The 26327-nt window shown below is 39.0% G+C and overlaps 1 protein-coding gene across 1 annotated transcript in view; it reads right to left on the bottom strand.

Moving 5' to 3' along the window:
• The window catches only part of LOC124545017 (probable ATP-dependent RNA helicase kurz), a 133520-nt gene that overhangs the window by 55322 nt on the left and 51871 nt on the right, over window positions 1-26327 (bottom strand). Inside the window, exons 7-11 of the mRNA XM_047123794.1 lie at window positions 20043-20178; window positions 16791-17212; window positions 9245-9477; window positions 7682-7796; window positions 2775-3129 (exon numbers count right to left, since the gene is read on the bottom strand). Of these exons, the coding sequence (XP_046979750.1) occupies window positions 2775-3129; window positions 7682-7796; window positions 9245-9477; window positions 16791-17212; window positions 20043-20178 (1261 nt within the window). The remainder of the gene's footprint in view (window positions 1-2774; window positions 3130-7681; window positions 7797-9244; window positions 9478-16790; window positions 17213-20042; window positions 20179-26327) is intronic.

The raw sequence follows: 26327 nt of genomic DNA, 5'->3' as shown, positions 1-26327 counted from the left end.
CTGAGGAGCATTTTTCAAACATAAATTTTCAGGGACTCATTTTTTAGATACCATACCAAAATACTAATTAAGTAAAATAAATAATTTAACATTTACTCTGCTTTTGTAGTCATGATTCTGAGTGAGCGTTCGACTTTCCTAAAATTTTCATTGTTTATATCACAGTAGAGGGACGAAGTTCCCAAGTTTCTTCTGGAGTTGACAAATGAAAAGATGGGAGTCCAAGTTTTGTTATTACATACATTTTTTTCTGTTTCTTTTTTATCTTTAATGTTAATTACAAATAAATAATTTAACTGGATTGATAAAACATCTACTCACCAAGCAACAGCAGAACACACACATAAAAGGCAAGCTCTCGGAGCCATTGGTTCTTCCTTCAGGTAGACAGTTTGAAGAGGGGTGATGGAGAAGGACTGAAGAGGTCTAGGAAAAGGTATGGATTTCAGGAAAGCCACTCAGAACCTTGCATCATGGGAGACATACTGGACATCCTGTCTGGTAAGTCTTCCCTGACCCGCAGTTTTGAGAGGCTTTCCTGAAATTTACACTTTTCCTAGACCTCTCCAGTCCGTTTCCTTCATCATTCTTCCTTCACCTTCAACCCTTCTACCTGGCTGAAAAAGCTTGCACAATTATAACCTCCGTTTATGTGTGTGTTCTGTGGCCGCTTGGTGAGTAGATGTTTTTATCCAGCCAATTAAATTATTTTGTCAAAAACAGATTGTTTTCATAGTTATAATTAAAAAGACAGCTACTTTGCTACTCATTTTGGATAGAAATAATATAATGTACTACAATACAACACTTTAGTGTCGTATTTTTCCATAATGCTTGATAAGCAAAAGAGTAAAATAGTAACAAACACTACTGATACACAAACAACACAAAATACTGGCTACAACAATACTACATTGGTAATCTATTGATCACTTTCAACAATGTCCTTACAAAACTCTTCTGGTATGTTAAAATGTCTCATTTACTACATCCTTTTTCTTTTCCTTGCAGACATGTTTTTCTTTAGCAAGGTGGCTGCTTTCCTCAATTTCTGGCTGCATTTTCTGGATTTCCACACCTCATCCTCTACAGAGCTTCCATTGTAAGTGTCCGACACTGACAACATACCTTCTTCTTAGACTTTTCATAAGCCATCATTCACTGAGCAATTATTTTAAGTGACACCTTAGATTTAGTGTTTTTAATGCACTGGGCTTGAGATCATTTGCTTCCCGATCTTCATTTAGTATTCTGACAATGCCATGTTGTTCCAGTACTGTATATCCAGCTGGTTTAACACAAACTTCCTTTTTTGGCAGTCTTTTTCCACTCTATCAAACAGTGTGTCACAAACGATCTAACTGCGACCATTAACAGGTAAATAATGTACCCTTATTAAATTTCCTGGTTTCTTCCATAAAGGTCATTAGTGTGCACATCATTACTGTAATTTTATTCTGGCTGCAGTCAGAAAGCAAATTAATTTCATTTGGAACATTTTCTGGCTAGAACACCTCAAGGTTTCTGAGAAAAGCCAATACAGCAAAGGCTACTTGGTTGCATCTGTTCAATCCTTCTGTATCAAGTCAAAAAAACAATCCTTTCCTCTGCCTCCGCTCATGAATGAAACATAATGCACAAATTATATAGCCAAACCCGTCTTGAATAGTATAATTTACCTAAACAGAACTTCTGTTATATATCAAATCAAACCTTAACCATATTCCGATTTTCCTCCTTCCTCGTGGCATAGGACTTGTTTGCAGGTGGTGTGTGTGTGCAACATGTGATGATTCTTTTTCCCCAGATATTGTACCCTAAATCCAATAGACCAATCTTGCATGCTGAGCATGTATCTGTATGGGGAGTTTTAAATGAAAAATTAAAGCAATGATAGAAAATGTGTTTGTACATCGATTAAGAGCAAGTAAAAAGGCCTGAGAATTACTTTTTTCTTTTAATGAAAGGTTTCCACATTTTGATTGTATTCCACTTGGATGCTAAATTTCATCTTTTTCTTGAAAAGTGACACACTCTACACGTACATGTTTTAATATCATTCTCTATAGCTTGTGTAACTTCCTTATCTTTAGTTGTGCTGTAGTCATCCCATAAGTTTTCAGCCAGTAACTACCCTGCTACACTCAATTTATTGGCCAAATTTGAGAATCTGTCTTTGAAGAAGCCTGATGGTACTTGAAATTTTGTGGCACATACAGGCAGTCTGCGGCCATCTTTTTTCCTCATGTTGTACTTTATTGAAACGGTATTCTTCCTTTTTGTTTTATTATTCATGATGTGATTACCTCATATTTTATAAATAATTTATCCTGAACAGCTTTGTTTACACTATTTACATGATGATGAAAAGTTGTGAGATCATCATAAATGAGATCAGCTGCTCTGTGTTCTTTTTTTCCTAGGCTTTTGGATTCACTGGTATGTTTGGTTCTATTGCTGGTTTTGGCAGCTAGTGCTTGTCTTCAGTTCACATTTTCTTTTTTCTTTATTTTTCAGAAAACACCCTGAATGATTTTTGCTAAAACTGGTGTTTTCAACTCCTCTAACAGCAGCAAATATTGGATTTTGACCCAACCGCTTCAACAGGTCGTGCACGGCAACAACTTGATTTGCAGCTACAAGAATCTGAATTTTGAAAAACTGAGCAATTTAACTGACTTCGGCAAAAAGCTCCTCAATTCTTCTTTATGTCATCTCTGATAAACAGGCAGAAAGATAAACAATATTTGTACTACAAACAAGATGTCACTTACCCAGCATTAGGGAGTTCCCAGAGCCAGCCCACGCTCTACGTGTTTGTAAAATTTTGGAGCCTGCTGAATGTTCATCTGTTAATAAAAGCTCCTGAACAGATAGGGCAGCCACCATACAGACTGCATATGGTAACAGATCATGCTGGTGACCAAGAGCTAACATTTTGCCAAAACGTGGAGCTAATGGCAGCACAGCCACAGCACGACCAAGTTCTGTTACTTTTGATGACCATTCACTATCTTCTTTGTCAGTTTTTGCATCCACTGTTTCAAGTATCCCCAGCAGCTTTAGGCGTCTCTCTGCTGCTCGCAGTTGCAATCCATCTGGTGCTGAAGGGAACGGAAAATTCACAACCTGTGGAGATAGGATTGTAATGTTCTTTCATGCTCTACTTTCTGTAAACATATATGTTTAACCTCTCCAGTAACCGATAATACTTGATTGAATGGAAAGGCTGTAATGTCCCCACAGAAAATACCCTCTACCATGCACCAATTAATCATTGTCAATCAAACCATCCACATTTATTCGCTTTGGAAAAGTATCTGATCTGATTTTCTCGTAACATATGCGGCGACAGCTCGACGACGCCAAAGTATTTTCTAGTGCGTTTATTCTTTGAAATAACAGAGATGCATATATGCATTCTCCATGGTTGTTAGAGTGGTAACTAGGACAGCTTCTGGAGTATCTGTTGAGGGATTGACGTGTTTCTGAGAGATACATATTCTGCTTTTCTTCTCGCTAAAACGAGCCAATTAACATTTGTGCCGCTAGCGGTTTGTTTGAAGAGAAAGAGACTGTAAACGGAAAATAATTAAGACGTGGAATCACCGGAGATCTGGACATGTATTGGAGATGGATGTAATACACGATTTCCTTCATAAAAAAGGTTTGTGGCTTTTTTGTTCTGGAGTGAATGAGTTTTTTCTGAATCATTTGATGATCACGTTGGCCCTGTAATTAGTGGGGAAGTTTCAGCTGTGTCGAAGAGAGCCTGCAATCACTGAGTCTGTGTTAAATCGTCCAAAAAGGCTTCGTACACATCTGGAATTCGCAATCTTTCATAAAAGGAACAAATTGTCCACACGATTGATTCTCCCGACTGAATGCAGTGTTTAACAGTAATAATAAATGTAAAAATCTCTTACAGCAAGCCAGCCGCTGATTACCAAGACGAAGGACTCCACCAAAGATTCTATTTGGCTGATTTCACGTAACGAAATATTATATTAAAAACTGTACATAGATAAAGGAGAGAAAGAGAGAGAGCAAATGAAAATAGAGATAATACTAATAATCCTCCATTAGTCTAACTTTTCGCCTGTCTTATCACGGATCAGCCAAGAAATGGGAGGCCCTTACTTTACTGTATTGATTTATGTGTGAAGGTGAAAGGATCTTAAAGGCAACAGATACACGTCTATACAGACAAGACATTACACAAAGTTAGCGGCTAGCTGCATTCATCATCTATTCTTAGATGAAGAGACGGCAACTTATTATCCTTAACATTTTAAAAAATGTTAAAAGGTGACTGTTTCTATCAGTCAATGATTGGCAGAGCATTAGTGATTTAAAAAGGTCAGAAATTGATAGGAGAAGGTGATGATAGCATGGATTACTTACTTACTAGAAAAGTCAATACATAGTGGTGGAGCTTTGATAGGAGGCGTATTAAATGTTTGGTACCTTTGTCACTGGCCACAGTCATTCAGTTCATAGCAATTAAAACTAAGGTTACAAATATCAATCATGAAGATGGAATATATAAAAACAAAGATGATGTAACTTACCAAACAAGAGAGCGCTGGTTGATAGACACAATAAAAAACACACAAACACACACACAAATTTCAAGCTTTCACAACCCAAGATTGCTTCATCAGGAAAAAGGGAAGGAGAGGGAAAGACGAAAGGATGTGGGTTTTAAGGGAGAGGGTAAGGAGTCATTTCAATCCCGGGAGCGGAAAGACTTACCTTAGGGGGAAAAAAAGGACAGGTATACACTCGCACACACACACATATCCATCCATCCACCCGCACATATACAGACACAGGCAGACGTGTTTCCCTCATATATATGACATACATATAAGACACCAACCACTTTCTCGAACGCCTAGAATCCTTACCCAATCTGTTACCCCCGGAAACCATCCTTGTAACCACTGGTGCCACTTCCTTATACACAAATATCTCGCACGTCCAGGGCCTTGCTGCGATGGAGCACTTCCTTTCACGCCGATCACCTGTCACCCTACCTAAAACCTCTTTCCTCATTACCTTAGCCAGCTTCATCCTGACCCACAACTTCTTCACTTTTGAAGGCCAGACATACCAACAATTAAAGGGAACAGCCATGGGTACCAGGATGGCCACCTCGTGCGCCAACCTATTTATGGGTCACTTAGAGGAAGTCTTCTTGGTTACCCAGGCCTGCCAACCCAAAGTTTGGTACAGATTTATTGATGACATCTTCATGATCTGGATTGACAGTGAAGAAGAACTCCAGAATTTCCTCTCCAACCTCAACTCCTTTGGTTCCATCAGATTCACCTGGTCCTACTCCAAATCCCATGCCACTTTCCTCGATGTTGACCTCCATCTGTCCAATGGCCAGCTTCACACATCCGTCCACATCAAACTCACCAACAAGCAACAGTACCTCCATCATGAGAGCTGACACCCATTCCATATCAAACGGTCCCTTCCCTACAGCCTAGGTCTTCGTGACAAACGAATCTGCTCCAGTCCTGAATCCCTGAACCATTACACCAATAACCTGAAAACAGCTTTCACATCCTGCAAGTACCCTACCGACCTGGTACAGAAGCAAATAACCAGAGCCACTTCCTCATCCCCTCAAACCCAGAACCTCCCACAGAAGAACCCCAAAAGTGCCCCACTTATGACAGGATACTTTCCGGGACTGGATCAGATTCTGAATGTGGCTCTCCAGCAGGGATACGACTTCCTCAAATCCTGCCCTGAAATGAGATCCATCCTTCATGAAATCCTCGCCACTCCACCAAGAGTGTCTTTCCGCCGTCCACCCAACCTCTGAACCTCTTGGTTCATCACTATGAAATCCGCAAACCACCTTCCCTACCCTCTGGCTCCTACCCTTGTAACCGCCCCCGGTGTAAAACCTATCCCATGCACCCTCCCACCGCCACATACTCCAGTCCTGTAACCCGGAAGGTGTACACGATCAAAGGCAGAGCCACGTGTGAAAGCACCCACGTGATTTACCAACTGACCTGCCTACACTGTGGAGCTTTCATGTTGGAATGACCAGCAACAAACTGTCCATTCACATGAATGGACACAGGCTGACAGTGTTTGTTGGTAATGAGGATCACCCTGTGTCTAAACATGCCTTGGTGCACGGCTAGCACATCTTGGCACAGTGTTACACCATCCGGGTTATCTGGATACTTCCCACTAACACCAACCTGTCAGAACTCCGGAGATGGGAACTTGCCCTTCAGTAGATCCTCTCTTCCCGTTACCCACCAGGCCTCAACCTCTGTTAATTTCAAGTTGCTGCCGCTCATACCTCACCTGTCATTCAACATCATCTTTGCCTCTGTACTTCCGCCTCGACTGACATCTCTGGCCAAACTCTTTGCCTTTACATATGTCTGCTTGTGTCTGTATATGTGCGGATGGATATGTGTGTGTGTGTGTACCTGTCCTTTTTTCCCCCTAAGGTAAGTCTTTCCGCTCCCGGGATTGGAATGACTCCTTACCCTCTCCCTTAAAACCCACATCCTTTCGTCTTTCCCTCTCCTTCCCTCTTTCCTGATGAAGCAACCGTGGGTTGCGAAAGCTGAAATTTTGTGTGTATGTTTGTGTTTGTTTGTGTGTCTATCGACCGGCCAGCGCTTTTGTTTGGCGAGTCACATCATCTTTGCTTTTATATTCAAAAGATCTTAATAGATGTTGATTTGGTCAAGTGGAGCACACAGTTACTGAGAGGGCAGGTAGCAATAAGGTTGAATATTATCTAGTAACAGGTCGAATATTATCTAGTAACAGGTTGAATATTACCTAGTAACATACACCAGACATGTTTAACAGATTGTTGTTCTTATTTGCAGAAAAGAAATGGCACAAAAAAATTTAGCAGAAGAAATCTAACAGACGTTTGTCCTGGAAAGAGCAAGCAACCACCAATATTTGACAAACACTTCAGTCATCATCCATAATCACCATCTAGCATCTATCAGACAATAGTTTCTGTTGTTAATTAATAAAACAAAATTATCAATCAATAATTTCTTAGTGGTCAACAGCCTTGCTGTGTTGTAAACCACCAACTTTAAGCAACACATAGGGTAAATTCACAATTGTGAATAATGACTACCATCGGCTGTAGAATGGAATGACAACATTGAAAATTTGTGTTGGACCAGGACTCGAACCCGGATTTTCCGCTTATTGTGAGTGATCGCCTTACTATTTGGCTTTCTGTGCAAGGCTCATGACCAGACCCAAACTTCCATATGTCGTCAACCATACGTCTACGATCTGTACTTGCACATCCATTATGTGCATTCCTGTACAGATCAGATGTTGTGCTTGAAAGTCGCATGCCCAGTATCGGCAGACAAATATGATATAGCAGTGTGCAATATCACAAATATCACACACAATTTTAAGCAATGCCGGGCCTTGTTAGTACTTGGATGGATGACCGCCTAGGTATGCTGGGTACTGATGGCTCAGGAACATACAAATTGTTGAAGTGGTACCCAACTGAAAGACTTGCACAAGGCCACTGTACCATAAGGAATGTTTACTGTCTCTGAGTGGATGGTAGCTACATTCCAAATTCTTGGATCAGAGCATATGCAATATGCAGGAGAGGTCTGTTTGGATATTTCAGTAACTCTCTTACCTTGTCAATACCCATAGCTTTCATCTGCAATACAAGGTCGTCTACAGGTTTGCGTTGAATTTCTGGCACAGAAAAATTCTCAAACTGGTCATTGAAAACTGCTGAAGAATACAGCCTGAAATATTTCAAGAACGAAACACAACAGTGTTAGTGAAACTTTAAGGTGCACATAACAAACACTTATTAAAATATGACGAGTAAGATGACCATTACTGCCAAAGCCTAATATGAATTCAGAAATATTAATTACATTGGCATAAAATACAACAGCACTGGTAGGTCTTAAGATGTGCTATGAACTGTAATTTGAAAGCTCAGTCAAGAGTTCTGACCTTGTTGTACAGTAAAGTGTTCTAATATGGTACTGAAAACTATAAACTCGAGTTTGTGGCTCAAATAAAGGACACTTGGACATTTGCATATTTGAGAAAATACCAAACAATCAGTTCTTATAATGAAACACTGTGAATACTCAGCAAGTGATGACACTGTATGTGTGGGGGGGGGGGGGGGGGGGGGAGGGATTTAAAAAAGCAGATATTACAAATTTCTAGAGAGGAAGAATTATGTATAAGAATTGAAACAAGACTGGATTTAAAAAAGTGCATGACCACTAGATAACACAATAGTTTCCTTTTTAGTCATTATCTATTGTTCACATAGCTAAACCAGATATTCTCTATAAAACTAATGGTAGCCTTGCACTGTGCTGAAGAAGGCAGTCTGGCATCAAATAAAGAAGCAGGTTACAGAAGAAATACATAATCTTAGCAGGATAGATATTTGCTTTAGTAACAATGAAATAGTAGAACCAGCTGAATGTTATGCCACTTTTTCCAAACAATAAAACTAGGAGGTTTCTGACAGAACTGAGCACAAAATTTTTGCAACACAGTGAGATCAAATTATCTGCCTGGCATTTAGGATAACAAAAAAGCATTAAGTCACAACCAAAGTACTGTTCTATTTAACAGCACTCTTGGGCAGTAGAAGCTGTTATAGATGAGAGTTGACCTTGGAAACGTCAGATTGATGGAAATATTGCAAAAAGCTGCATAGCCAAGCCTGAAGAATGGTGCTCTGGATCAGTCTAGGTGAAAACAGAAAGTCAATGCTTTCAGAACCAAGAGTATTGTTCTGCAAAAACTGGAGACGGCAGAGGAGTTGCAAAAGCACCAGCGAGTTATGGGACATAGTCAATTAGAAAGAGTACAGGGCCCTCTAATTCCTAAATTTGCATCACTCCTCTGAATGTTCTACATATGTCCAAAGTTAATTATTTTTAATGATTTTACCCATTCTTTTCCCTTAAAAATTCTTAGCAAACAATTATAATAGCTTTTAAATTAATCAAATTACCTGCGCTTTTAGTCACATCAATTGATTAAATATTAAATATCCTTGAGCTTTTGAACAGGTGCTCCTCTGACATTGTCAAGCAGTAACTGACAACGGACATCAAACACTTGTCCGAAACCTCATGGGTATTCAACCATCTGACACTGTTTGAAACTCAATAGCTTTTTATTTTTAAAAATAATGTACATTCTGCAATTAACGTACCGGTAACAATGTCCTGGTCCCATACGACCTGCACGACCAGCCCTCTGATTGGCAGCAGCTTTGCTGGCCCAGACAACAGCAAATGCAGAAACACCTGTCACTTTATCATACAGACGAGTTTTGGTACGACCACTGTCTACCACATACTTGATGTTTGGTATTGTCAAAGACGTTTCTGCCACATTGGTTGCCACAACACACAGACGGCATCCCTCTGGAGGAGTTTCAAATACCTAACAATAATATAACAGTTAATATATATATATATATATATATATATATATATATATATATATATATATATATATATATATATATAATGTAAAGGTAGACAGAAAGGTGTGACTCACTAACTCACTATTAATAATTAAATGTGTGACTGCAGGTAGCAGTGCTTAAAACATTGGATTTTTCTATAGAAAGAGAAAATAAGATATCACTCGTACATCATAACATAGCTCAACAGAAAGCTTTTTCAGAGACCGGAGAAAAGGAAAACACACATAGAGGAACGGCTCTACCATATTCTTTGCACATACTCACTTCCTCCTGTTCTTATTATACGTTTCTCTTGATCTGATTATCGTATGTAAGCAACCTGTCCTCTCTTATCTGATTAATGAATCCTCTTTTCTTTCTTCAAAAGATGGATCAGCAGCCCCAAAGAATAATCAGTTTTCTTTTGCATATTTCTTCCTGCCTTGCCACACTTTTATCATTCCTTCTTGTGAATAAAATCTTTTTATGTCTCACCACCACCCCCATGAACCATGGACCTTGCCGTTGGTGGGGAGGCTTGCGTGCCTCAGCGATACAGATAGCTGTACCATAGGTGCAACCACAACGGAGGGGTATCTGTTGAGAGGCCAGACAAACGTGTGGTTCCTGAAGAGGGGCAGCAGCCTTTTAAGTAGTTGCAAGGGCAACAGTCTGGATGATTGACTGATCTGGCCTTGTAACAATAACCAAAACAGCCTTTCTGTGCTGGTACTGCGAACGGCTGAAAGCAAGGGGAAACTACAGCCGTAATTTTTCCCAAGGGCATGCAGCTTTACTGTATGATTACATGATGATGGCGTCCTCTTGGGTAAAATATTCCGGAGGTAAAATAGTCCCCCATTCGGATCTCCGGGCGGGGACTACTCAGGAGGACGTCGTTATCAGGAGAAAGAAAACTGGCATTCTACGGATCGGAGCGTGGAATGTCAGATCCCTTAATCGGGCAGGTAGGTTAGAAAATTTAAAAAGGGAAATGGATAGGTTGAAGTTAGATATAGTGGGAATTAGTGAAGTTCAGTGGCAGGAGGAACAAGACTTCTGGTCAGGTGACTACAGGGTTATAAACACAAAATCAAATAGGGGTAATGCAGGAGTACGTTTAATAATGAGTAGGAAAATAGGAATGCGGGTAAGCTACTACAAACAGCATAGTGAACGCATTATTGTGGCCAAGATAGATACGAAGCCCACCCCTACTACAGTAGTACAAGTTTATATGCCAACTAGCTCTGCAGATGATGAAGAAATTGAAGAAATGTATGATGAAATAAAAGAAATTATTCAGATTGTGAAGGGAGACGAAAATTTAATAGTCATGGGTGACTGGAATTCGAGTGTAGGAAAAGGGAGAGAAGGAAACATTGTAGGTGAATATGGATTGGGGCTAAGAAATGAAAGAGGAAGCCGCCTGGTAGAATTTTGCACAGAGCACAACATAATCATAACTAACACTTGGTTTAAGAATCATGAAAGAAGGTTGTATACATGGAAGAACCCTGGAGATACTAAAAGGTATCAGATAGATTATATAATGGTAAGACAGAGTTTTAGGAACCAGGTTTTAAATTGTAAGACATTTCCAGGGGCAGATGTGGACTCTGACCACAATCTATTGGTTATGACCTGTAGATTAAAACTGAAGAAACTGCAAAAAGGTGGGAATTTAAGGAGATGGGACCTGGATAAACTAAAAGAACCAGAGGTTGTACAGAGATTCAGGGAGAGCATAAGGGAGCAATTGACAGGAATGGGGGAAAGAAATACAGTAGAAGAAGAATGGGTAGCTTTGAGGGATGAAGTAGTGAAGGCAGCAGAGGATCAAGTAGGTAAAAAGACGAGGACTAGTAGAAATCCTTGGGTAACAGAAGAAATATTGAATTTAATTGATGAAAGGAGAAAATATAAAAATGCAGTAAATGAAGCAGGCAAAAAGGAATACAAACGTCTCAAAAATGAGATCGACAGGAAGTGCAAAATGGCTAAGCAGGGATGGCTAGAGGACAAATGTAAGGATGTAGAGGCCTATCTCACTAGGGGTAAGATAGATACTGCCTACAGGAAAATTAAAGAGACCTTTGGAGATAAGAGAACCACTTGTATGAACATCAAGAGCTCAGATGGAAACCCAGTTCTAAGCAAAGAAGGGAAGGCAGAAAGGTGGAAGGAGTATATAGAGGGTCTATACAAGGGCGATGTACTTGAGGACAATATTATGGAAATGGAAGAGGATGTAGATGAAGATGGAATGGGAGATATGATACTGCGTGAAGAGTTTGACAGAGCACTGAAAGACCTGAGTCGAAACAAGGCCCTCGGAGTAGACAATATTCCATTGGAACTACTGACGTCCTTGGGAGAGCCAGTCCTGACAAAACTCTACCATCTGGTGAGCAAGATGTATGAGACAGGCGAAATACCCTCAGACTTCAAGAAGAATATAATAATTCCAATCCCAAAGAAAGCAGGTGTTGACACATGTGAAAATTACCGAACTATCAGTTTAATAAGTCACAGCTGCAAAATACTAACACGAATTCTTTACAGACGAATGGAAAAACTAGTAGAAGCCAACCTCGGGGAAGATCAGTTTGGATTCCGTAGAAACACTGGAACACGTGAGGCAATACTGACCTTACGACTTATCTTAGAAGAAAGATTAAGGAAAGGCAAACCTACGTTTCTAGCATTTGTAGACTTAGAGAAAGCTTTTGACAATGTTGACTGGAATACTCTCTTTCAAATTCTAAAGGTGGCAGGGGTAAAATATAGGGAGCGAAAGGCTATTTACAATTTGTACAGACACCAGATGGCAGTTATAAGAGTCGAGGGACATGAAAGGGAAGCAGTGGTTGGGAAGGGAGTAAGACAGGGTTGTAGCCTCTCCCCGATGTTGTTCAATCTGTATATTGAGCAAGCAGTAAAGGAAACAAAAGAAAAATTCGGAGTAGACATTAAAATTCATGGAGAAGAAATAAAAACTTTGAGGTTCGCCGATGACATTGTAATTCTGTCAGAGACAGCAAAGAACTTGGAAGAGCAGTTGAACGGAATGGACAGTGTCTTGAAAGGAGGATGTAAGATGAACATCAACAAAAGCAAAACAAGGATAATGGAATGTAGTCTAATTAAGTCGGGTGATGCTGAGGGAATTAGATTAGGAAATGAGACACTTAAAGTAGTAAAGGAGTTTTGCTATTTGGGGAGCAAAATAACTGATGATGGTCGAAGTAGAGAGGATATAAAATGTAGGCTGGCAATGGCAAGGAAAGCGTTTCTGAAGAAGAGAAATTTGTTAACATCCAGTATTGATTTAAGTGTCAGGAAGTCATTTCTGAAAGTATTCGTATGGAGTGTAGCCATGTATGGAAGTGAAACATGGACGATAAATAGTTTGGACAAGAAGAGAATAGAAGCTTTCGAAATGTGGTGCTACAGAAGAATGCTGAAGATTAGATGGGTAGATCACATAACTAATGAGGAAGTACTGAATAGGATTGGGAAGAAGAGAAGTTTGTGGCACAACTTGACTAGAAGAAGGGATCGGTTGGTAGGACATGTTCTGAGGCATCAAGGGATCACCAATTTAGTATTGGAGGGCAGTGTGGAGGGTAAAAATCGTAGAGGGAGACCAAGAGATGAATACACTAAGCAGATTCAGAAGGATGTAGGTTGCAGTAGGTACTGGGAGATGAAAAAGCTTGCACAGGATAGAGTAGCATGGAGAGCTGCATCAAACCAGTCTCAGGACTGAAGACCACAACAACAACAACAACAACATGTCTCACCATTCATTTTAAATATTTCATATTCAGTATTGACAATATTTTTTCTTTTCGACCGTATTAACAATATTTTTTCTTTTCAGACCAGTTATTGATGTAATAGAATTTATTAAGTTTTGAATGCAATGAAATGAATTTCTTATCTACACAACAATGAGCAAGTGTCAAAAAGTTTGTTGATTTCTTTAGATAAAAGACATGTAGAAAAGAAAGAAAACTAAATGAGCTTTAAGAGAAATCCGCCCCCCCCCCCTCTCTCTCTCTCTCTCTCTCTCTCTCTCTCTCTCTCTCTCTCTCTCTCTCTGTGTGTGTGTGTGTGTGTGTGTGTGTGTGTGTGTGTGTGTGTGTGTGTGTGACAGACAGAGAGAGAGAGAGAGAGAGAGAGAGAGAGAGAGAGTCACTAAAAAGGAATTGTGACTGAAAGGTCAGCTCGTCATCGCCCTTTTCCACAAGCTAATCAACTGCTCAACATCATTTGTATCCAATGATACATTATTATTCACAACTGTCATGATCACAGTGGGTGTATGTACAACAATATACAATATAACCTCACTTTTATGTTCCCAGAATTAACGTTTTCCCGCCATTTATGACATTTTTTATTGGTCCCGTCAAATTTCCTATGCCCACAATGTTAATTTGCACCTGATTTTGCATCAATATATTTATGATTTTCCCACAGTTAACACAGTACGAAAAAATGTTTGTGGAGAAAAACGGCGCTGCCATGATGTTGGCTGTCCAGTAGTGTTTATAAATATTACACGGTTAAGTTTCTTGACACCAGGGCACTCTACTCCGCAGATTTGAACTGGCAAACATGTAAAAGTTGGAACAATTCATGCCGTATCTCCCACCACTGCCAAGTCTACTTGGCAAAATGTGTTTCGAGAATTTATTCTTGTTGTCAAGTGCACTATTTATGTATGTATTTTTTGTGATGTTACACAAACAAACAATGTGAGTGCTAGTTTGTGTGTGAGTGGTTTTTTGCATAACTGATGTGACACAGTACCTGATAACCTCAAAAAGACAGCTACAGTGCAAGATACGCAGAATAACACATATTCAACCACCATACAAAATACTTATGTATATATTTGCGCTTGACAATGAGAAAAAATTCTTGAAACACGTCGTGCTAAGCACGAAAAAATAACTAGTGCAGTATTTCATTATGTAAATAATGAATGACAGTTGCAGGCTTTCAAAAACATCACTTATGACAGAAGAAACTGAGTCAAACGTTCCTACTTCCCCTGACAGTTATCACTTCCACTTGCATCAGCAGTTTTTATTAGATAATAAACCTTCATTAGACAATAAAGAAGTCCCTGACAAGTCTTTTGTATCCTGTTATGTGCATACATCATACATAAAGTGCAAGGAGGGTACCCTATATGTAACTTTGACAGCTTAAAGTGTTATTTCCAACATTTTACATTTTCCCACATTTTACACCAGATTTTGAAGTCCCTTGAAAAGTGTAAAAGTGGGGTTTCACTGTACCTGTTCAACTTTTATGAGTCTTGATCAGAACTGGAAGTACAGAAAAGACAAAATGTAAATTTTGTATTCAGTGCGTCATAAACTATCCCCTTATAGTTACTTATATTATATTTTAATTGTCTGTCAACTGGTTACATTATTTTCATTCAACATTTTCCTATCTTCATCATATACAATAGGGAGATAATAGTTTTGAAATACTGTTCACTTACTGTAAATTGAGTTCAGAAATGCTAGTGACAAAAAGTATTTTTTCGATCATCAATAGGGTCAAAGATCTAATGTGAATGTGTCTGCTTATAGGTAATCCACAGAAACAAATTACCTGTATCACAGGTATATACGCAGGTCACTTCAAAAGTTCTGCATACTGTAAAACAGAACTGAAGAAAATAATTTATTTTACAAGATACCTTTACAGACCTTCAATACATTCTTCATTCTTGCTTACGATAGCTTCCCACCGCTTTTGACAAATTCTGTATTCCAGACATGGCACCTTCATTGTTGAGCTCTCAGATTATTCGGGGAAGTATTTACTGCCCATATGTGTTGGGCATTTCTCTCACTGGTAGGGCAATATGTGGTCTAGTATTATCACGCAAAGTGAGGGCACTAGCTGCAAGCATGTCAAGCCTTCCTTGATGCATTTTTGGGCGCAAAGCATTTAGCACAAACAGCTTGCAATATGCGCCTGTTAGACACCTCCTGGGGCATATCTGCAGCTATGATTCAGGATGGAATGTAACAATATTGTGAAATGGAAAGTTGTTACTCTCCATACAGTGGAAATGCTGAGTAGCAGATAGGTACAACAAAACATAGCTTTTGGCCAGTAAGGTGTTTGTCAAGGCAGCACGGCCACAGGTGCCAGAGAACACAGTCATGTATGTGAGAGTTGTGTTTGCATGAGTGTGTATGTGTGTGTTTGTCATCTAATTTTGATGAAGACATTTACTAGCCGAAAGCTACATCCGTGACAGTCTTTTTGTTGTGCCTATCTGTGACCGAGCATCTCCACTATGCATAGCAATCCTTTTCATAAACTGTTCTCTCTCTGTTCGGTAACATAGAAGCAATTCTTCTGTAACTCTTTTACAGCCTGTTTTCTGCCCTTCACTCAGATCGTGCAGAACCCATCCCGCAGCAACCTTTCTCATCGTTAACTTATCTGTTATGATTCTATAAACTGATGTGACAGACATTTTGGCTTCATATACAATTTCCTCATACGTTTTTTACTAATCCTCTCTCAAAATGTCATTAACAATAACCTGGGAGATGTAGTCAGTTGCAGTTGATGGTCTTCCACTTCTTGGGTTGTCCTCAGTGCTTATACAACATTCACAGAAACAAACATACCACCATGATACTCTGCTACAATCCACTACACTATTCCCACACATCTCTCTCAAAGTGCTGTAAATTTCTGTTGGATTCCTTCCATATAGGGATTTGATTTTGGTGTAGGAATACTGGTCACTATGTGTAATCTGACATGACTTGGATTCACCTTACATTTTAAAACTGAATTATTCATGACATGGCCAAGGGAATCAGCAAACACACATATGACTACCATACCTTTAGTCTTGTTCACAACTGCCACGTATTACAACTTGATCACACCACCATAATGCCAGTGTGCAGGACTTTTGAAACGACCCACATATTTACAAATGACCTTCAACACAAAGCAAAAGACACTATATGGAGAATGATTAACTCGATTCATTCTGATACTAATGTTTCATTAAAAATGTCTCCCCCTATGTATTTAGAAGAGTTTAAGAAACAATCCACATATTTTGATTAAATAACTCTTTTGAAAGTTTGTGATAAGCATGGTATAGTGAAAACAGTCTGTAATCATGAAGAGAAAAATTTGTACCAGATTCTCTTTTCAACACATTTTAGTTCAATTCCTTACAGTGTAAACTTTGGGCTTTTGTTACATAATTAATAATACTAACCTTGGACTGTTCACGAGTAGAGAGTAATGAGTATAGTGGGAGTACCCACAATGGCTGGCCGCCCAGCACCTGCCTGAATTCCCCTTCCTTTTCCCATTCAGTTTCCAAGTCATCGTCATCTTCAATACCACCTTCATCTTCTGCCAAGAGATCTCCTTCTGTATCATCCACAGGAACTGCTGAGTAGCTGCTAAGATCTATTTCAGGTAAGGGAACAGTTTGTGACTTGCTTGAGCGATTTTTACGGACACTAGAAATTGCACGTTTCATATCTAACTCTAACTCTTCGTCTTCCTCATCTGCCTTAGAAATTCTGGTTTTCTTTTCTTCCTTGGTGCCATTAACAAGTGCAGACTTCTTGTTCTTATGGTAGGGAAATGTTTTCCTCAGTTTTTGCACCAGTGTCTTCACTTCCTTCTGACCTAAAAGACAGAAACAAGAAAAAGTTCTGAAATATGCAGTGCAGCAAAATAAATACCAGATAGATCATGATTTTAACAACTGTTTCAACATGTGTGATTCTTTATCAAAAATCATGTTGTTTTCCAATTTTGTACTAGTAAAGTAAATATTTGTAGTTATTACACAAGACAATTGCATTTCTATTAAAAAATTGCAGCACAATATATTTAATTGTTAAATGCAGATGACTTACATACAGGCATAAATGAATTATTTGATGATGAGTATAAAAATAAGTTCATGTTCCATCAACCAAACTTGATACATTTATGCCCTACTGAATGCAAAAAACAAAAATATTGTTGAGTGATATGCTTTGGGATTGGGATTGGGCATAGGATGAATAGTAAAAATAATTTAAACAAGTGTTCACTGATCATACAATGTAGGCTTTCATGGTGAGTATTAACTTCACTTAAAACTTCTGTCAGAGGTGAAGCAGTGACTTACAATCACAACACGAGGGAATATTGAATGTATAGGCAGTAAAGAGGGTACCACAGTCCAACACATGGAACTGACTTCAAGACTATTTTTGGTAGTGTCAACATTCTTAACTGGAAGTAATTATTCGGAGGAGATACCTCATGCTATTCGCCTTATGGAGACAATCAGTATCAATCAGGGACAATGGCTACCAAATGGGAATGTTTTTCTTCCATTAAGATTACAGACTGCATTGGAAAAGTATTTGGCAAGTGTGGAGTTGAAACTATTTTCAGACTCACTAGGAAGATAAAAGAATATTTAAGACTGGCACAAGGTATACAGCATCCTTTGCGTACACCAGATGTATATAAAATTTCTTGTTTTTTGTGGACTACTACATACTGGTAACAAAAAAAAAAAAAGTGTTAACACCTGTTCATTTGAACATAAGAGGAATTACTGTCAGGGACATACGGAGAAATCAGTGATTGCAGAACATTTGTACCAAGAGGGTAATCATGAAATAAAATTCAGTGAGATGAGTGTCATATCAAAAATAATGCACTATCCTGCACACATGTATTGAGAGACTGCTGAAATTTATAAACACTACAATAAATTTAAAAGAAAATAGGAAGGTGTAAAAATAGATATAATATGGATGTCAACTTTGCACTGATAGAATGACAATTGATTACTTTCAATCAAGAATGTTGGTACTAACAGAGTCTTGTAGCCATTGTCATATGATGGACTGTTGTGAATATTAGAGGAAAGTTTTACATGGCAACCAGGCCTGTCAACCTGGAAGTCTGAAGTGAAGGAGAAAATTCACTGTTTTCAGAGCTGCTAGGCTTATGGTCAAAACTCCTGATGACATTTGTGTTAAATTAATTTTAGTGTGGATGTGTAAAACACTATTTAAAATTTGTACTTATGGCTAAAAAACCTGTAAATAAAATTACTTTTACTGTCTAACAAAAGACTTAGATGGATAAATTACTGGACAGTGCTTGATCATCAGCTAGCTTTTATTAAATATTACACTAAAGGACTGTATGTTACTCAAAAATTAGTTTTCAGAATCTAACACCATTACAGCTAATTGTTTTACATAACTATATACATGAATTATACATTTTTAATCATTATTATTTTATGGAATAAATAAAAATATGGGATGTTTAATGATCTGAGCCAAGTCAGAAGCTTACTGAGCTAATTATTGAGAGATTTACATTTACATGTAACCAGAAGCATGACATGACTTTGCACTATTCAGATACACTACATATGGCTAGTTGCGAAGGTCATACTATGTGCAAAAAAAACTTAGAACATATACGCAATTAAACAATGCATTTTTAGAATGATACTTTGCCAATGCAGGTAATTTGACTTAAAAGTTAGCCATTAATTGTTTATTCTCCAAAACAAAATTTGTACATTGGAGTGAATTTTCACTTTACAGTCAAGTGTATACTGCTATGGGCTGGGCCACAAATGGCAACTGCTTTCTTCTTCTTCTTTTTTCCTCAAAACTGCAATCTGTTAGTAAATCTCTTCAACTCTGCAACTCCACAGAAGCTCTTTTACATACCTCATTCAACCAACACTCCAGTGAGAAAGGGTGATGCAGAAAGTGTTGGCCACAACCTAGGTGTTTTTCCAAAACAAATCTTTCACTCTTTTCAAAAATTCACTGTGATTAATTAAAAATACTTATTCAAGTCCCTTGTTCTCTTTTCCCACTTTGTATGAGATGTCCTAATGCAACCAGCTGACAATTGGAAATCTTACCCGCATCAATATTTGTTCAACTAATTTCCTAAACAATTTCTGAAACTCTGGAGTAATCACTGAATGACAATAGAAATCAAATAATTGTTCAATAAGCAGCACCTTTTAATGTTGGTTGTAACAAATAAAAATTACAGATTACCCCATTATGCAAATGTCATTTATTAAATTTTTGCTCTCTGTCTCAAGAACTTTTTATTACAGAATTTGAAATAGGTAATGAAGCAAATAAGATGCTCTTACTAAATGAGTATATGATGAAATGTCCATCACTTTTTTTCTAGCACCTGATATAGTATGATGTCAAAGTGGAATACTAAATAACAATTCCCATTATGCTGCTGCTTTATTACCTTTTAATTATTGCTGTGTATTTATAGTACAATACTGAGTTACTGTATTTTGAAATATTCCTGGCTTTAGTAGATAGTGTTGCCCCAAATGGATATCATTTTTGTTTGCTCACTTGGTCACATTTATTCTATAAAAAAATGTCAGGAATGAGGGAGAAAAGTGATGGACAGTTTTGTTTATCTGTAATAACAACACTTAATAACCAACCTGTCACAAAAACAAGTATTCCACCTTCTGGAAGTTGTGTGTGGATCTTACATGCCTTCTTGTAAGCTTCTCTCACATAATCAGGCCATGTTCGTTTATTAAAATGGACAGTTACAGGAAACTGGCGGGAATCTACCTGAGAAAAGAAAGACCGAAACATCAGTCATAAAATATACAGCACTGATAATGTCTGCGTGGCATGTACTGTGCTCTGACAATTCTATGCAGTTAAAAAAGTTTTGGAATAATGACAATATTATGCAAACGGATAGACTGCCACTCACCATCCTGTGGAAATGATGATGAGTCACAGACAGACCAACTAAAAGACAGCTAAACAAGTACGCTTTCAGTCAAAGATTTTCTTCTGAATTAAACAACATACACACAAATTCACGCAAAACACAACTCTCTCTCATGCGCACGCGCGCGCGCACACACACACACACACACACACACACACACACACACACACACAAAAACCATTGTCTCTGGTTGCTGAGGCTGACTGCGAGCAACAGTGCATCATGGGAGAAGCAATTTGGGTGGCGTGGATAGTGAGGAGAAGGCCGGGGCAGGAAGAGGGAGGGATAACAGGGTAGGGGTGCGGGATAGTAAAGTGCTGTATGTGGGAGCATATAGGGATGTGTGAGAGCATACAGGGATGAGGTGTGGAGAAGGTAGGGCAGCTAGCTGAAATCTGGAGGTTAGACAGAGGGGAAGGGAGCAGAAAAGAAGAGAAGAGAAGTAAAATGCTGTGGGTATGTTGATGGAATAGAAGGCTTGTAGTGTTGAATTGGGAACAGGGAAAAGGATACGTGGGTGAAGGAAAGTGACTAATAAAAGTTGAGGCTAGGAGGGTTAGGAAAAAGTAGGATTAATTGCTGATAGAGTTCTCGGCTGCACAATTCAGAAAAGCTGGTGTTGGTAGGAAGGATCAAGATGGCACAGGCTGTGAAGCAGTCATTGAAATGAAGAAATTCACAAGAGACTCTTATGAAGTACATAATGTGGCAACACTGCAGAGACTAATTACTAGAAGTAATACCATAAATAATGAATTGTAAAAGGAAACATGTGTATTTTACATTCACAATACTGTTGAACTTGACTGTCACTAGTGATTACTCTGCTTCTAGTTAATCTGATACAGGAGTTTCCAATACAGCCAGACTATTTTGTTTTTCTTTACATCTGGGTTATGTTTGCCTTTGCAATTTTTCCCCTTTTTCCCCTGGGTATTGCATCTTACATACCTTCTTGTAGAAGATGGTACTTCAGTGCTGTATTCAGGTTATATCTCACTGCCAAACTACAGCGCTTACCATTAATTTGAAAGCAGACACAAACACAGTAACAGGTATTGCATTGTAAATGGATTTGAAGTTAAAAAAGTATTTGTGCAAGACTCGTTCGTTTGTGTCTATTGTTGGGTTAACTTCAGCTAACAGTTTCCTCAGGGCTGTGGCAAAAGAAGCCACAAAGCTCCGAGACTATTTTACTGTGATCCTTTATTTGCTTATAATGTGTGAATATTCTTGGTAATTTTCAGTTTATGAATTTGCTCGGTAATTTTCAGCTTATGAATTTCCTATTCCTAGTAACAGACAGGATCTTCTCCCACACTGAATAATTAGCTCAAAAGTTCATGGATCGGAAAGGAAACATATGTAGTGTCTGAGACTTAAAGCCCAGTGGTACACATAGGTGTACATAGGATACATCTTTGTATGAAAAAATAGTGTGCACAAACTTCGAAGAGAAGAGGGATAAATGCATACACTCACCCATGGCTGTCCCCCCTCCCCTCCCCCTCCAACAAATTTAATGGACAGATATAAAATAATGCAACACATAAATGAGCTAATCATTGTGCAACACACTAAAACCTCAAGGCTAAAAGCTTGGACTGGAGTTGATGCACTACATAAAATTTCATAATTTTATAACACTCGTCTTACCATCAGCTAAAATAGAAGGCAGGTTCTCACTTAAATGGCCTTCTACCCTCTCATCAAAATGTTAAACTGTGACATATAGTGGTTCACACCCCACAGGCATTGCAGACTGGAGGGTCCTCCTGTTGGTGTATGAAGTTCAACAGTGTCCTACTCTGAGGTAGATTAGAGTTGCTTCATCTCATCACAGTTACCGGTATGAGGTACACTATGGCCTGATAGTTGGTTTCACCATCTGATGCTTACTGTTCCTCCACTGTCTGGCACTCCTGACCTCCCATGTTGCATGTCTCTCTGGCTATTAAAAAAAAAATATATATGGCAGCCCACAGGGAATGGCAGTTGTTTTCACTGTTGGTCTGACTCCTAACTTCCACAGATTCCCGTGTGCTTTGGCACCACGCAAGTAGCTTACATTGGCAAAATTTGTCATACTGTGCAAGACCATTGAGATAAACACCATCATCATACAACCGTGGGTCATCTACATAAAACTGCAATAGCAGAGCATGTTCTCAGTGCAGGACAACACAAAGTGTGTGGAAAGACAAAGTTGATATTCTCAGTTTTGTCTTTCCGGGACTACGTGATAAAGGAGGTCATACATATTAGCATGGTCGATAATCAAATACCAACTCAAATTTCTAATTAAGCATAGCTTTGAACTCTTCGCTGGCCCCAATACAGCAAAAATTAAGAATTTTTGATAACAGTTAACTGCAACATAATGGAGAACTGAACTAGCATCAATTTTGGTTTGGCTCTCAGCCACAGCAACACTTGGTGGCAGCACTAGTTTACCTTGCACATGGACATCAGGCCACAGCTCAGTTCCCAGTAATGGGCTCGAAACACGGAGATGCTACCATCACTGGTCTGGCAGCAATTCGATCACTCATGTGTGACATTCAAATGAGGTGTTGCTACATACCAACAGTAACAAAAAGCCACCACCTCACAATGTCAAGTAGCTGGCTCAAGGAAATCTTGGATACACAGAAAAAGATCTGTTGGCAGACCCAGGAGCTGTATACTGGAGAAGATACATCCTTTCCCTGAGTCTGAAGAGGGATATGTATGCTCTGTGTTGTATGACTCATTTCTTTGCTGGGTATATTTGCTGCAATGCTTGCAGAACACTAATGCAATCAGAACAAATGAGAAGCTGTTGGCTCAGTTATGCCTCAACTGTTCTGTTGTCTTAAGGGCAGTGTGCAGCTCTACAATGTATACAATATACTTATTGAGAAGGCAAATCATAATGACAAGGCTGGGGAAAACAACAGCCAAGGGATTCTTGCTTTGAAGTGGTTGTTTATACTATATTACATCAAAATGCTTACATAAAATTTTTTAGGAGAAGTACTAAATTAGAGTTTAATTTTGTGTACATTCTTTCTTAAAGTTTGTCAAATCTAAAATAATTATGGGCTTATGAAGAAGCCTAGATGGAGAGCTGCTCCTATCTTGGCACAAAACATCGAAATGAGCTACATTCTTCTTTGATGACAGTTCTTTGTGCATTTGCAAAAGACATTCTTGCTTGTTATACATAAGTAGGCAAGCAATGCTATAGTGCACAGACGCCCGCTGCACTTTGAGCGGCTGCTGTCTGAAGTTCGGTGGCAACTCACAGACCTGAGCATGGCGACTTGGGCTAAGGCTTTCTTCACAACACATTCTTCCCTCTTGCTCCACCCTGTAGACACCCATGCACCAAATATTAAAAGATTTGTGCATAGTGATGTTATAGTATCTGCGAATCTAAGCAATTATGAAGATAACCACCTAAAACGAAATACACTGAAAATTTACACAATTGCTTTTTGTTTGAAATACAGTAAAGAATTACAGAAAATGCAACTTAAATGCACTGGAAAAATCTAAAGCATAATGACTTATTAAATTATTTCATAATGACCTTGGATTACTCAGCAACATATCAAAACTATTTACTTCTTATTAAAGTGAAGTTATCCTTTTGTAAAACTGATTTGAAAAATTAATACAGCTGGGGTTGGATGTACAACCACAAACATCAAGGACAATGGCCACAGCACAGTTCTATTGAGTTGAAAAATTTCATCTGTTTCATACAACATAAATCACATCAGTTCATGGCAGGATGATCGGTCTTGTTCTGAATAAAACACGTAAACTGACCATAAGATGCCTGAAACCAATGCTGATACATGAAACTAAATTATATTCCCTTTCAGGCACAGACCTATTTGACATCAAGTTGTGAGATTGCTGTAAATATAAAGAGGATAAACATTTTAGTCTCATATAGCCCCCTGCTGTCTTATTATTCTCCACCATCTCACTGGCATTTCAGAAAAGTATTCAGAAAACAGAATTTGAAGTAAGAAACTGTAAATTTGTCAATATCCAGAGTGTACAAACATTGAAAGCAGACTGTCCCTTTCAACACAAAGTGGGATATCCTAGAAGAAGGCAAAATCTATTATGGATGCAATGAGAGACAGAATTACACATTTTAGTGTCCCATTGCTCAATTTAGAACTGACCACTGCCACAACATGTTCCAAATCATGGCAGACCTAGATAACTATGTCCCAGACAGGTTCGCAGGAGAGCTTCTGTAAAGTTTGGAAGGTAGGAGACGAGGTACTGGCAGAAGTAAAGCTGTGAGTACCGGGCGTGAGTCGTGCTTCGGTAGCTCAGTTGGTAGAGCACTTGCCCGCGAAAGGCAAAGGTCCCGAGTTCGAGTCTCGGTCGGGCACACAGTTTTAATTTGCCAGGGAGTTTCATATCAGCGCACACTCCGCTGCAGAGTGAAAATCTCATTCAGGTAAATAATAAGTAGAACAAGCTTAAAACTGTACTTTTTGAGAACATTTCTCGTAGAAACAGAGGTCTGGCAAAAGTATTTTAAAAACAAACACAAAGAGTCTTGACCATAAAAAAACATTTATTTTATGGCAACAGGTTTTGGTGAGTTTTTGACTATCTTCAGATCACGTACCATGATGATAGGTGGTGAACGGAGCAGATGTTATGGCTCCACAAATGTCAACTGTCTGATGTTCATAGAGTCATAACACCTGCTCTGTTCACTGTCACTGCCTACCATCATGGTACGAGGTCTGAAGATGGTCAAATACTGACTGAAACTGGTTACCACAAAATAAATGAAAAGCTTAAAAGTAGCCATAAATATGGTAGCGAGATGCATCTGCTGAAATATATACGAGGGCCGTTCAGAAAGTAACCTCCGGTTGATTTAAAAAAATACACCAAGTTAAATAAAAATATTTTAATATATACATCTTACAACTACATCTTTGGACTATTTTTCTACATAGTCTCCATAGCGATTGAGGCACTTATCGTATCTCTTCACAAGCTTTGAAATTCCTTCTGCATAAAAATCACCCGCTTGTGCCTGGAGCCAGCCTGTGACCGCATCTTTGAGCTCTTCGTCGTCATCAAACCGCTGTGACCCGAGCCATTTCTTCAAATGCATGAAGAGGTGATAATCACTTGGTGCCAGGTCTGGGCTGTAAGGTGGATGGTTGATAACGTCCCACTTGAAGGACTCAAGAAGGGCCGTTGTTCTGCGAGCAGAGTGAGGACGTGCGTTATCGTGCAAAAAAACGATACCGGAAGTCAGCATACCACGGCGTTTGTTCTGTATAGCCCGTCGTAACTTTTTTATTGTTTCACAGTACACGTCTTGATTAATGGTCGTACCACGTTCCATGAATTCAACCAACAACACCCCTTTGGCATCCCAAAACACCGTTGCCATCAGTTTTCTGGCAGAAAAATCTTGCGAGGTTTTTCTTAGTTTGGTAGGCGAATTTGAATGTGCCCACATCTTTGATTGTTCTTTTGTCTCAGGGTTCACGTACTTAATCCAGGTTTCGTCACCGGTCACGATTCTGTTTAACAATGGTTCTCCTTCGTCCTCATAACGTGACAGAAAGTCTAATGCAGAGGCCATTCTTTGAGTTTTGTGGTGGTCGGTAAGAATTTTGGGCACCCATCGTGCACAGAACTTACGGTAACCCAATCTTGCTGTCACTATCTCGTACAAGAGAGTCTTAGAAATCTGTGGAAAACCAGTAGACAACTCCGACATTGAGAAACGTTGGTTTTCACGAACTTTTGCATCAACTGCCTGAACGAGTTCGTCAGTCACCAATGATGGTCTACCACTCCTCTCTTCATCATGAATGTTTTCTCGTCCACTTTTAAATAAACGTACCCATTCACGGACAACTCCTTCACTCATAACTCTTGGTCCATACACGGCACAAAGCTCACGATGAATAGCTGCTGCAGAATATCCTTTGGCTGT

This window comes from Schistocerca americana, chromosome 8 (genome assembly GCF_021461395.2).
Source record: "Schistocerca americana isolate TAMUIC-IGC-003095 chromosome 8, iqSchAmer2.1, whole genome shotgun sequence".
NCBI lineage: Eukaryota > Metazoa > Arthropoda > Insecta > Orthoptera > Acrididae > Schistocerca > Schistocerca americana.
Note: the sequence above shows the minus strand (reverse complement) of the source record. Positions and strands in the feature narration are given on the sequence as shown.